General features: G+C 43.8%; 1 protein-coding gene across 1 annotated transcript in view; it reads right to left on the reverse strand.

The window, feature by feature from the left end:
• Positions 1-82: 82 nt before the first annotated feature.
• Positions 83-13,076, reverse strand: part of laptm4b (lysosomal protein transmembrane 4 beta) — a 40,821-nt gene continuing 27,827 nt past the window's right edge. The window contains exons 6-7 of the mRNA XM_084312830.1: positions 12,395-12,490; positions 83-3,912 (exon numbers count right to left, since the gene is read on the reverse strand). Coding sequence (XP_084168956.1) covers positions 3,838-3,912; positions 12,395-12,490 — 171 coding nt within the window. The 3' untranslated portion in view covers positions 83-3,837. The remainder of the gene's footprint in view (positions 3,913-12,394; positions 12,491-13,076) is intronic.

Here is a 13,076-nt window from a genome sequence, read left to right on the forward strand (position 1 = left end):
CACAAAAACATAAAGTCAACAGATATATCGATTTAAATGTTTTATTATTATTCAGAATTGAAGAAGACATGATCCCATACAGATCCAACAACGGGATAGTGTGTGCGTGTGTGTGACAGACAAATAGAATTAATGGGTAATGAATGGACATGCAGAGACACAATGTTGAAGACAACAGTCTCAGTCTCTAATTCTAATTCTGATTCTAATGAGACGTAGCGTTGGCCACCCCTGGCTCAGACTCAAGTCTTTAAACCCTTAGACGGCTGCGCACCTTGGTGGCACACATCTCTACTGAGCTGGAGCCTCGGTCTGAAATCACCTCCAATCACATCGGAAACGGTGTCAACTCTCCAGGGCCGTGATGTGGAATATCTTTTTCTTTTCTTTTTGACACACTTGTTTCTTTCATAGTTTTGGAAGTGTCCAGTACAGAGGGGGTAAACGTCAAGGTGACGAACTAGGGAGGCACCGATCCCACTTTTTCAGTCCCGATACCGATACGATACCTGGGCTTTGAGTATCGGCCGATAACAGAGTACTGATTCTGACCCATTACTTTTAATGAAAAGTAGAGACTTGGGCCGTCATTTTGGGGTCATTGGACAAAAACGATTAAGCTACTGTACTGTATAATACATTTCTCTCCATTAGGGAGAGTTAACGTGTAAGAAATGCAGCAAATCAAGTCACTTTACTTTTGATTTCTGGCACGTTAGACATGTTTCTTGGCATCAGATTTTAATATCTGGGAAATTCTCTGATATTCTATTTGAACATACTAATAATAATAATTATTATTATTATTATTATAATGCGAGTTATGAAACCAACTAGTGCTGGTATCGGTTCATCCCTAGTTAGAACCACTTGACGCGGCGGCATGATGACAGAAGTGAAACAAATGGAAATACAGCAAGCGACAACCTTTTTAATGATCTCGCATGGTCGTTTAAAGTGCAAATTCTGGGTATCGTTTTTTTCCCCTTCAAAACATTGTTGGATTTGCGGAAGCGGCGGTCATACTTCATACATGGGGATACGTTATAAACTACAGTATAAAAAACAACAGCACGTTACTCACGGTGCTTGTTTGTAGTCTAATGCATTGTCGAATGGACACTTGCATAGCTTTTTGACAGATGAAAAGTTACTTTATTTCCCCTAATGAGAGCCAATACTACTGACATGAGTAAAGGAAAATAATGGGATATCTCAGCATATGATTAGATCATGTTTGTCCCATAGCTATTTTATTTTGTTATGCTAAATCAATGGCCCAAATAGTTTCTAGGGCAAAAGGGAAGCATTCACACACACTTTTCTTCAATTAACTGTATATATCCTAAACAGCTGAATCAGGGGTTTAGATTCCCATCCAATTCAATAAGCTTGCCAGCGCAGAAAGCATACTGAAATGATATTGCTGCATGTGCAAAAAAAACATGTCTACATACAAAGGACCCACAGGAGGAACATATAGTACCCTCACACGCAGGCTAAGAGGAACATATAGTACCCTCACACGCAGGCTAAGAGGAACATATAGTACCCTCACACGCAGGCTAAGAGGAACATATAGTACCCTCACACGCAGGCTAAGAGGAACATATAGTACCCTCACACGCAGGCTAAGAGGAACATATAGTACCCTCACACGCAGGCTAAGAGGAACATATAGTACCCTCACACGCAGGCTAAGAGGAACATATAGTACCCTCACACGCAGCCTAAGAGGAACGTATAGTACCCTCACACGCAGGCTAAGAGGAACATATAGTACCCTCACACGCAGCCTAAGAGGAACGTATAGTACCCTCACAAACAGGCTAAGAGGAACGTATAGTACCCTCACACGCAGCCTAAGAGGAACGTATAGTACCCTCACACACAGCCTAGGAGGAACGTACTGTATAGTACCCTCACACGCAGCCTAGGAGGAACATACTGTATAGTACCCTCACACGCAGGCTAGGAGGAACATACTGTATAGTACCCTCACACGCAGCCTAGCATGCAGGCTCGCGAACAAAACACACACATAGCAGCATGTCACCCTGTCATCGTAGGAAAAATGCCCTCAGTCCAGCTAAGTTAGCTCAGCTAAACAGATCAGATTAAACACCTACATGTAAAAAATATGAAAACAAAAACAGTCAACTCCGTTGCGACTACAACTCGACGTAACACTAAATCTCAAAATGGACACATTCACACACATCAACATCTACATATTTATAGATTGTGTGGATTGCTTGGAGTTTTGTGTGTGTGGGCACTGCACATTTAGGTGTACAGTGTAGTGTATGTATATGTATGTATGTATATATGTATGTATGTACCGGTATCATGTCCCGCATATGTGTATGACAAAACTAAGTTGTGTTTGTGATAAGTTGTAAGTCGCTTTGGATAAAAGCGTCAGCTAAATGACTAAATGTAAATGTAAATAAGTGCTTGATCACATGGAGATTGCGAAGGTGCAAGTCATAGCAAAATCCCATGAGACCGTGCGGAAAGAAAAGAGGGCTTGGAGGGCAAACTGGAATAGACTTGCCATCCGTGGGAGAACATGTTTTTCAGTGAGTGGATCACAGGTTCACAGACAGTTACATGGATACAACAAGGAAGACGCTGTGGTGGTTATTGGTCAAGGAAACCCCTCTTGTTTTTCCCTTAAGATCTTCCCTGTTTTACGGGACATGACAACGCGGTTTAAAACCCATGAGTATTCTATTGCAACGGTATGTTCCTTTTTTTGCTTGTTCCTTAAAACACTTTTTCCTCCCGTTTCTTTTTACAGTATACAAAATAAGTCATACAAAAATCCCCCCCCCCTCCCCCTCGCGTTACATTCAATGAGGGAGTTCATCCATTTTTGAAAAAACAAACAAAAAAGAAACTAATTAAAAAGGGGGAAAAAGTGCCCTTGCATAACCGATCATGTATATCGCTCTCTCTCTTTCACGTTCTCCATTTCTCGTTTTCAGGTAGTTTGTTTTCGATACACAGATTCACAGTATCGAGGGTGGGGTAGGGTGGGGAGTTTAACAGCTGGCGGCCAGGCCAGTGTGCACTGCATTCACGGAAAAGTGCAAATGAAATGGGAGGTTGAGGGTCCGCGCTGTAGTGGTCGACAACAGCTGTCGATAGGGAGGGGGGTTTGGGGGCGGGACATCTCAAGGTCACCATACTGCTCCCGGAGGAGAGGAGAAGAGAGGACGCGACATGTCACAGTAGCGAGGAGTAGGGACTGGGGGATGGAGGGCTGGGGATAGAGAGATGGGGATAGAGATAGAGATAGAGGGATATAGATAGAGATAGTGTTGGGTTAGATAGTGGGGATAGATAGTGTTAGATAGTGTTAGAGATAGAGGGTTAGAGATATATAGAGATAGAGGGATAGAGATAGAGGGTTAGAGATAGATGGATGGGGATAGAGATAGCAGGATATAGAAAGAGGGATAGAGATAGAGGGATATAGATATAGAGGTTTAGAGATAGAGGGATATAGATAGAGGGATAGAGGGATGTGGATATAGGTTTAGAGATAGAGAGATGGGGATAGAGGGATGATGGTGGTGGGAGGCCCTTTCATTCGTTCAGGGTCAGATTGTCATCCTGATGTTAAGGAAGGATGGGAATCACAGATCCGACATGTGACCAGCCTCTGGGACATGATAGTTTAAGTGTTTTTTTTCCTAGTTTTTCTTTTCTCAATGCTTTCCAGCCAGCAGAGGGTCTTCAGTGTGGGGGAGAGAGACACGCTGGGCAGGTGAACTCTCTCAGGCCTCAGTCTTCAGTGTGGGGGAGAGAGAGGCGCTGGGGCAGGTGAAGTCAGGCCTCCACGTACTGAGGAGGAGGCTCCTTGGGCGGCATGGCGATGGCTTCCTCATAGGCCGGCAGCAGCACCTGAAACACAGAACCCTTGTTTAACTAACTAATAAGAATCCTTATTTAACCAGGACAAGTTGACTAAGAACACATTCTTATTTAACCAGGACAAGTTGACTAAGAACACATTCTTATTTAACCAGGACAAGTTGACTAAGAACACATTCTTATTTAACCAGGACAAGTTGACTAAGAACACATTCTTATTTAACCAGGACAAGAAAAAAACTTGTTAAAAAACACGATGGAAGCAGATGACAAAGCGCTGCTTGGCTCAGTGAACGGAAATTATAAAGGAAAAAAAGAAAACGCCCAGATGGAACTGTTGATAGGAGCACCGTTCTGTGCGATTTGTGCAGTAAGGAATTTTCGTCATCATCATCATCAGAGATGAAATATCACCTCAAAGCAAAGCGCTGACCAGTGCTAACATGAGCAACCAGCCTCAGCAAGAAGAACCAGGAACTGACGTCAGTGAGTCTGCTAATGTGGATTATGATGAGTTCTGCAAAACATACAGCACCGTTTTCCTGGCCATGTGACTGCAAATACTGGGGGAGTCAAACTATTTTAACAAGCCTGCTGTTTTCTGTCCGTGTGTGTGTGTGTGTGTGTGTGTGTGTGTGTGTGTGTGTGTGTGTGTGTGTGTGTGTGTGTGTGTGTGTGTGTGTGTGTGTGTGTGTGTGTGTGTGTGTGTGTGTGTGTGTGTGTGTGTGTGCGTGCGTGCGTGCGTGACTGGGAGAGAAGCCAGAGTGACACTCATTTACTTGTAATTCAAAGCAGGGACGTTGGAGATGCAAGCCTTGTTCTGTAACCATTAGGGCACCATCACCCCAGTTTGAGAAGTGAAGTGGTTTAGTTCCCCATGGGGTCAAATCCCTCTGCAGATAATATAGCCACTGCTCCATCAACACACCTGTGATTTAAAATCCCCACTATCTACTCTAGTCAAACGTCTCTCTCTCCCTTAAATGGTGTTATAAAACCCACACTACCATTCATTCAAGGACAAGGAGAGCGAGAGGGGGATCGGAGGAGAGTGGGGTGAAGAGAGGGGGGGGGGGGGGGAGAGACAGAGAGGTAGAGAGAGAGGAGAGAAAGAAATAATATTATGCTCTTAGGGGACAGAATTGTGAGGCAGCCAGGGAGGGATCACCAGGGGAGGATTTGAAATGAAGCGGACAAGCACGGACAATTACGTAACGCGTTAAGGAGAGAGAGAGAGAGAGAGAGAGATAGAGAGAGAGAGAGACTGGCATTTATATAAAAAGACTAGTAGCTGGGGTACTTGATGTTCGGTGCAGTAATGATGGGGATGGATGAAGTGCGTTCTATTCACTCAGTGGCAACCAGTTGGAACGAGATGATGATGATGATGATATGATAATATAACCATAATAATAGTCACTGGGCTGGTCTGTATGATATAACCAGTAGTGATGTGGTCACTGGGCTGGTCTGTATGATATAACCAGTAGTGATGTGGTCACTGGGCTGGTCTGTATGATATAACCAGTAGTGATGTGGTCACTGGGCTGGTCTGTATGATATAACCAGTAGTGATGTGGTCACTGGGCTGGTCTGTATGATATAACCAGTAGTGATGTGGTCACTGGGCTGGTCTGTATGATATAACCAGTAGTGATGTGGTCACTGGGCTGGTCTGTATGATATAACCAGTAGTGATGTGGTCACTGGGCTGGTCTGTATGATATAACCAGTAGTGATGTGGTCACTGGGCTAGTCTATACGTGAGGCTGCAGTATTTTAGCATTTTAACCTTTTACCTTTAACACTTTGAGTGCCAACGACGAGAAATCTCGTTAGTTCATGCCATGCGTTGAGTGTCAACAACGAGAAATCCCGTTATTTAATCGCTATTTTTTTTATTAGCGATTTCCACTCATTTTTCATCAATCTAGCGGCCTCACGTTACCATTGGCGATCTATCTGAGCTCAAACAGGGAAAATACCGCCCCCTATCATCTCTCCGGATGGTATTGCACCCATTGGATTGGACTGAATGAAATGGATGGGAAAAAAATAGTCCGGAATCCACATTTTACTTGTCAGGCATGTAACCGGAGACGATCCCATTCATTGCCGAGCCGCAGAACAGCATGGAATATGTGTTTCCAGTACCCAGCGTTGGATCAATAAACGCGATCGATATTTGGAATGGCGATCAGGAATTGGAATAATCTTTTTGGAGAACATCTGATCTGAGGTAAGGAATCTATTTGATCAGTCTTGGGATAATCAGAGTTTTTTTCACCTATATATCAACGTGTCCCATATGTGTGTATGTGTGTGTGAGTGTGCTGATCAGGAAATAAGATAATAGATTTTTCAGCCCGCTTCTCTAGCGTGCATAAGTACACATACTATCGATAATCTAGCGTTTATTTGAAAACGATCATAAATAGGCCGAAAAATTACAACGTGTTTTGTGTATTCCACTAAAGCGCGATTCCTGCAGAATCACCTTTTTTTCTGGAAGTTTCAAAAAACGAGCGTTTTTCAAAATAGTATAAAACGGAAATGTACCGATTAAAAAAAAAATCCGTTTCGACAATGTTGACTGCAAACAAGTCATTGATAAGCGACGGGCGTATTAGACACATAGCCATAATTTAAGATATAGTTTATGCGTTCGCAAATGTGCTCGCCCTCCCATTGACTACAGCGTTGGCACTCAAGCGGTAAATCGTGCGCCCCCTGCTGGCACTCAATGTGTTAACAAGGAGAAATGTCTCTTATGTGCCACTTGTCCGTATCCCTTGTGCTGTGGCCTCCGTTTGAATTTGGACTTTTTACCTGCTGCAAGACAAGTATCGTCGATTCAATATGTTGACGTTTTTTTCGTTTAGGACTGTGCCTTCATAGGCGATTAGTGGATGATTCATTGGTGGGCAATCATAAAACTGCTGAGATGTCGTCTCAGATGTCGCAACGCATCTCTCTATCTCTATCCCCATCCCTCTATGTCTATCCCTCTATCTCTATCTAGATATACATCCCTCTGTTAACTCTAGATATACATCCCTCTGTTAAGTAAGGGATAATGTATAGCTACGAGGTCATTGTTGCAAAATAATTGACCGACACAGAGTTTAAAATACCGAGGCGCCTCGCCGAGGTGTTTTAAACGTCAGTGAAGGTCAATTATTTTGCGACAATGATCGAGTATAGCTATACATTATCCCACTTATTACATGGCTAACTTACTAACAATATACCTAATTCATTTTACATCGACAAGACGAGATCAAATGCAGACGCAGTTCTGTTCTGTCGCTCCCGCTGTCATCGTCACACACACTCCGCTGTCAGTGCAGCCGGCAGGTGTGTCTGATTGGCTGCACTGATGCAGTGTCAGTGGGCTTGATTGCGAACAGCTGCGCACAGCGGTCATTATTGTTCGGCAGAGGTCCGTTATCGAGTAATAGCGGACCTCTGACGAGCGCTATTGACCAATCACAAGCAAGCATTTCGGCGAATGTGAAAACGCCATGTAATAACTCTAGATATACATCCCTCTGTTAACTCTAGCTATGCATCCCTCTGTTAACTTGTGCTCTACATTGCTCTGTTAACTTGTGCTCTACATGCTCTCTGCCTAGAACTGTGGCAGGGGACAGGAACAGGGCCTTATTCAAGTCAAGGATCAACAGACCACAACACAAGGACAAACAACATACTGTAGTGTACATACAGTATGTGAATGACTGACTGACACACGCACAGATACAGAAGCTCTATCTATCATCGTGAGAACGGGTGAGCGAGGGAGATTAACGTATTATATCTCAGTGTTGAGGATTACAGTCGGTCAAGTGAGAGAGATGGAAACAGCGGCTCGGCTAAAGCCTCTCGGAAACCCTGACTCGACACTGAGGAGGACAAGCGGGAGAGGACACGGCCCTCCTGCGCTCAGCCAGCCAATGAGAGGACACGGCCCGCCTGCGCTCAGCCAGCCAATGAGGGAGAGGACACGGCCCGCCTGCATTCAGCCAGCCAATGAGAGTACATGGCCCGCCTGCGTTCAGCCAGCCAATGAGAGGACATGGCCTGCCTGCGTTCAGCCAGCCAATGACGCCTTAACACATCCACCGCCATAAACGGCTTACGACGGGTTTGCTGATCATGCTAATTCCGCCAATCCACGGCGTACAACGTTATTGAGATCATATTTAATTTTTTCGCCATGGTATTCATAATTCCCTCACCCAGCCTCGGCTGAGACAGTGGGACTCGGCACAACCGTGCAACGCTTCAATACCGCCACCTGGTGGATGATCGGGCGAGTTACTACCGGAAATGGATCTCTGGTGATCTCGGTGCATCTGGGAATTCCGTCCGGCAGTCACATATTGTTGCGGGACTCTAGACACACATCCGTGTATATGGATCACTGCCATAACTCAATAATCGATATGATTTGGGTGTTTATGCGCCATACAAACCGGAAATGGATCTAGTCGATCGACGTCAAATAAGTGGGATCTTTTTCCTCCAGTCTCATCGGCGAACGGTAAGAGGACAGTAACGTTACTTTCAGCTTGATGGTTTATTCTTTTCAATGCAAACCGCTCTGATCAATATATCACTGAATATATATCACGGAATTATAAACGACCCCCCCCCCCCTTCATCCGCGCATGATGAGTCATAACATTTAGGATCGTATTCAGTTGGATTTTTTTATATAGCGTGTATCGCGAATAAACTGCAATCGATAATCTATATTATGCGTTTAGGCCTATAACTAGCGTTCTAGGAATTACTGCAGAAAACGATAAACATACTTATATTCTAGACTGTATTTTCGTATGAATATATGAATGAAAAAGTATAACGTTCCTACATCCTGAACGATAGATAATCGATGTTGAATGGGCCATAGTAATGTCAATTTAGCAATACAATTTAAAAAGTTATAGCCCTGCAAAGAAGGTGAACATCTCCATAGGCTTAGACTGGTGGCAGTGATCATACATTGATGGATATAAGCGTGGCAGTTAATGTGTTAAAATGACCTGCCCTACAGCGGCAATGTCACAGGCTCATGGATTGTCAATCGTCTCTAGAGTAAACTAGGGTAAGCTAGGGGAAGCTAGGGTAAACTAGGGGAAGCTAGGGGAAGCTAGGGTAAACTAGGGGAAGCTAGGGGAAGCTAGGGTAAACTAGGGTAAACTAGGGGAAGCTAGGGTAAACTAGGGGAAGCTAGGGGAAGCTAGGGGAAGCTAGGGTAAACTAGGGTAAACTAGGGGAAGCTAGGGGAAGCTAGGGGAAGCTAGGGTAAACTAGGGTAAACTAGGGGAAGCTAGGGTAAACTAGGGTAAACTAAGGGGAAGCTAGGGGAAGCTAGGGTAAACTAGGGTAAACTAGGGTAAGCTAGGGTAAGCTAGGGTAAACTAGGGTAAACTAGGGTAAACTAGGGGAAGCTAGGGGAAGCTAGGGGAAGCTAGGGTAAACTAGGGGAAGCTAGGGTAAACTAGGGGAAGCTAGGATAAACTAGGGGAAGCTAGGGGAAACTAGGGGAAGCTAGGATAAACTAGGGGAAGCAAGGGTAAACTAGGGGAAGCTAGGATAAACTAGGGGAAGCTAGGGTAAACTAGGGGAAGCTAGGGTAAACTAGGGTAAACTAGGGGAAGCTAGGGTAAACTAGGGGAAGCAAGGGTAAACTAGGGGAAGCAAGGGTAAACTAGGGGAAGCTAGGGTAAACTAGGGGAAGCTAGGGTAAACTAGGGGAAGCTAGGGTAAACTAGGGGAAGCTAGAGTAAACTAGGGTAAACTAGGGGAAGCTAGGATAAACTAGGGGAAGCTAGGTGAAGCTAGGGGAAGCTAGGGGAAGCTAGGGTAAACTAGGGGAAGCTAGGGGAAGCTAGGGTAAACTAGGGGAAGCTAGGTGAAGCTAGGGTGAACTAGGGGAAGCTAGGTGAAGCTAGGGGAAGCTAGGTGAAGCTATGGGAAGCTAGGGGAAGCTAGGTGAAGCTAGGGGAAGCTAGGGTAAACTAGGGGAAGCTAGGGGAAGCTAGGGTAAACTAGGGGAAGCTAGGGGAAACTAGGGTAAACTAGGGGAAGCTAGGGGAAGCTAGGGGACGCTAGGTGAAGCTAGGGTGAACTAGGGGAAGCTAGGTGAAGCTAGGGGAAGCTAGGGGAAGCTAGGGGAAACTAGGGGAAGCTAGGGGAAGCTAGGGGAAACTAGGGGAAACTAGGTGAAGCTAGGGGAAGCTAGGGGAAGCTAGGGGAAACTAGGGTAAACTAGGGGAAGCTAGGGGAAGCTAGGGTAAACTAGGGGAAGCTAGGGGAAGCTAGGGTAAACTAGGGTAAACTAGGGGAAGCTAGGTGAAGCTAGGGTGAACTAGGGGAAGCTAGGTGAAGCTAGGGGAAGCTAGGGGAAGCTAGGGGAAGCTAGGGAAACAGATGGGGGTCGATGGGACAAATCTGGGTTCTAAAATATTTTCACTGCACACGTGATAAAGGACGCTATTCTATAAATGTCTGGAGCTGGACAGCTACGTACTCAAGTTCAATTATAGGGATGTAGCAATGGATATTTCACAGTTGCGCTCTAGTAGGTCTAGTATTTGCAAAACAGCACTAAACTACAAGTTACAATGTATGACATCCAAGGCTTCATTACATTATGTGCGGTAGAACCTCGTTAGTCCAAACGCCTGTCGTTTGAATCAGTGACGGCTGTCGTTTGAAACAGTGACATATTCAGATTCATAACACACTGAAAACATATTCCAAACGTGACACATGTAATGCGCACATATTCTTAAAACACTGTGCTTATTGTGTCTTATTCACAATCAACTGTATATTATGTCAACAACAATGTTCCAACAATTCCAACCATTTTATAGAATATTACTTTCACATGGCTCCGCATGCTGTTATCATCACACTGTCGGGCTGTGGAGTCTGAGGTTCGGAGTCGGACAAATGAGGTTCTACTGTATTTACTACTTTACAAAGTGTAAGTTGTACTTCAGAGTTTCAGAGTCTGAATATAGCTAGTATCCAGTATGGAGAACAGATGCGAAAATAAATGATCACAATATTACAAAGTAGTAAAAAACAACATAACATATAATGTACTAAAGTGGTGCCTGAAATTCTTACCTCGTACATTTAGCGGTATCAAGTCATTGAACTGCAATAACATGCAAAAGTACGTGTGGATTTACAAGGGGGGGAAAAGGAGATTGATTTGAACTACTAGCATGTATACAATTATCTAACCATATTACGTCACACTCTAACATTGATACTTGTGCCTGCTTTTGTCCTGCTGTGCAAGAGTGATAAAGATAAAGGGTGATAAAGATGTTCCAGAGCTTAATATCAATCAATCTTCTTCTAGATTGAACCATGAAATGCATGCTGTCCGTAACAGTAAAAGACAGTGTTGCATGAAGAATGTATGTGTGTGTGTGTGTGTGTGTGTGTGTGTGTGTGTGTGTGTGTGTGTGTGTGTGTGTGTGTGTGTGTGTGTGTGTGTGTGTGTGTATGAACAAGTGTTTATGCCTTTGTGTGTGATGGTGCATGTACTGTATACATGTAGGTATGCATTTGGTTATGTGGGTGGGTAGGTTTGTAGGCAGGTGGGTGGGTTGTTAATGTATATATTATTATGTACGCAGTATACAGTATATGCATGTATGTACTGTGTGTATGTATGTTTGTATTAACACGAATCTTTTGAATGTATTCTGGTATTTTATAATATGCATATTTTTGTATTTTTGTATGTTTGATTTTATAAAACAGGGGAAGTTCTTGATAAGCCTCTAGGCTTCTAACTTCTCCTTCACAATCGTTATAACTTATTATGTATTGTTTTTACTTCTGTTCAACTGCGTTAAACAAACAAACAAACAAACAAACTGTATGTGCCTTCGAGTTCATCTGTAGCGGCATTGTATCTACACACACAAGCACACATGAACACACACACCACACATCTGCACTCTCTCACACACAAACACACCACAGGTCACTTTAATCACATGAGAAGAGGTCACTTTAAAGGAAAAAAACTAAACATAACTGGATGTTTTTTTATAGTATAGTTAGGATAGCATAGTGACATAAGGCAGAACTGTATATTGTATAGAAAGTGTACATAGGACTCATTGCCTTTTGTATTTTATCTTTATTTTTATCATGTCTATTTTATTTCTATTCTATTTTATTTTTTTATTCTATTATTATTATTATTTGTATTTTTTGCACAATCGAAGCGGGCATGGCCACCTTCATTTCACTATATGTCTTGTGTATGTATGTGATGAATAAACCTCTTGAATCTTGAAAAACAGTGTATGTCCTCTGTGTGTGTATTGGTGTATGCCTGTGTTAATGTATCCCAGCGAGTGTGTATGTGTGTGTGTGAGTTCACACGACACAAGGCGGGGGGAGGGACAGAACCGCTTACGTGTCCTTGAGGTGAGGGGGAGGGAGGAGAGGGGGGGGGGGGACTCACCGCGGTGTCGTTGGTGGTGACGTACACCAGGACCTCTGTGGTGCCCCGGCCGCTGACGTATCTGTAGCAGTTCCACACGCAGCCAATCAGGTAGGCCTGCGAAGGGAGGGGGCGGGGACAGAGACACAGGATACAACACAAGGTAGCTTTTTAGTGTTCACTACCGCACTACCAAATGGTTTAACCCTTTCACTGCGACAACACGGAAGGTTAACCCTTTCACTGCCATGCGACAAAGGGTTAACCCTTTCACTACCACACTACAGAAGGTCAACCCTTTCACTATCACACTACAGGCGGTTAACAGTCTGTAGTGGTAGTGAAGGGGTTAACCTTCTGTAGGGTGGTAGTGAAAGGGTTAACACGGGCACAGGATCACCTTCACAGTCGATTGGTCGAGGATTTGATTGCTGGGGTCATAGTTGGTTCATTGCAAATGATCTCTGACATCATTCATAACACTTTTCACCAATATGTTCAGACCTTTGATTAACACTAGAACTAAAGGGGTCAAGGTGTTTTAATTGACATTCAATTTCCAAAGGGACAAAAAGAAGGACCATGCCTTTAGATAAATGTATCTTAGTCACGCTAACAAATTGGTAGCTTCTTGTTAAAGAAATTGAAGTGCGCATTAGTCTACAGAAAAGCTGTGAGTTCATGAACGTAAACAAGGATGTAG

Source organism: Notolepis coatsorum (assembly GCF_963971535.1).
Source record: "Notolepis coatsorum genome assembly, chromosome: 4".
Lineage (NCBI taxonomy): Eukaryota > Metazoa > Chordata > Actinopteri > Aulopiformes > Paralepididae > Notolepis > Notolepis coatsorum.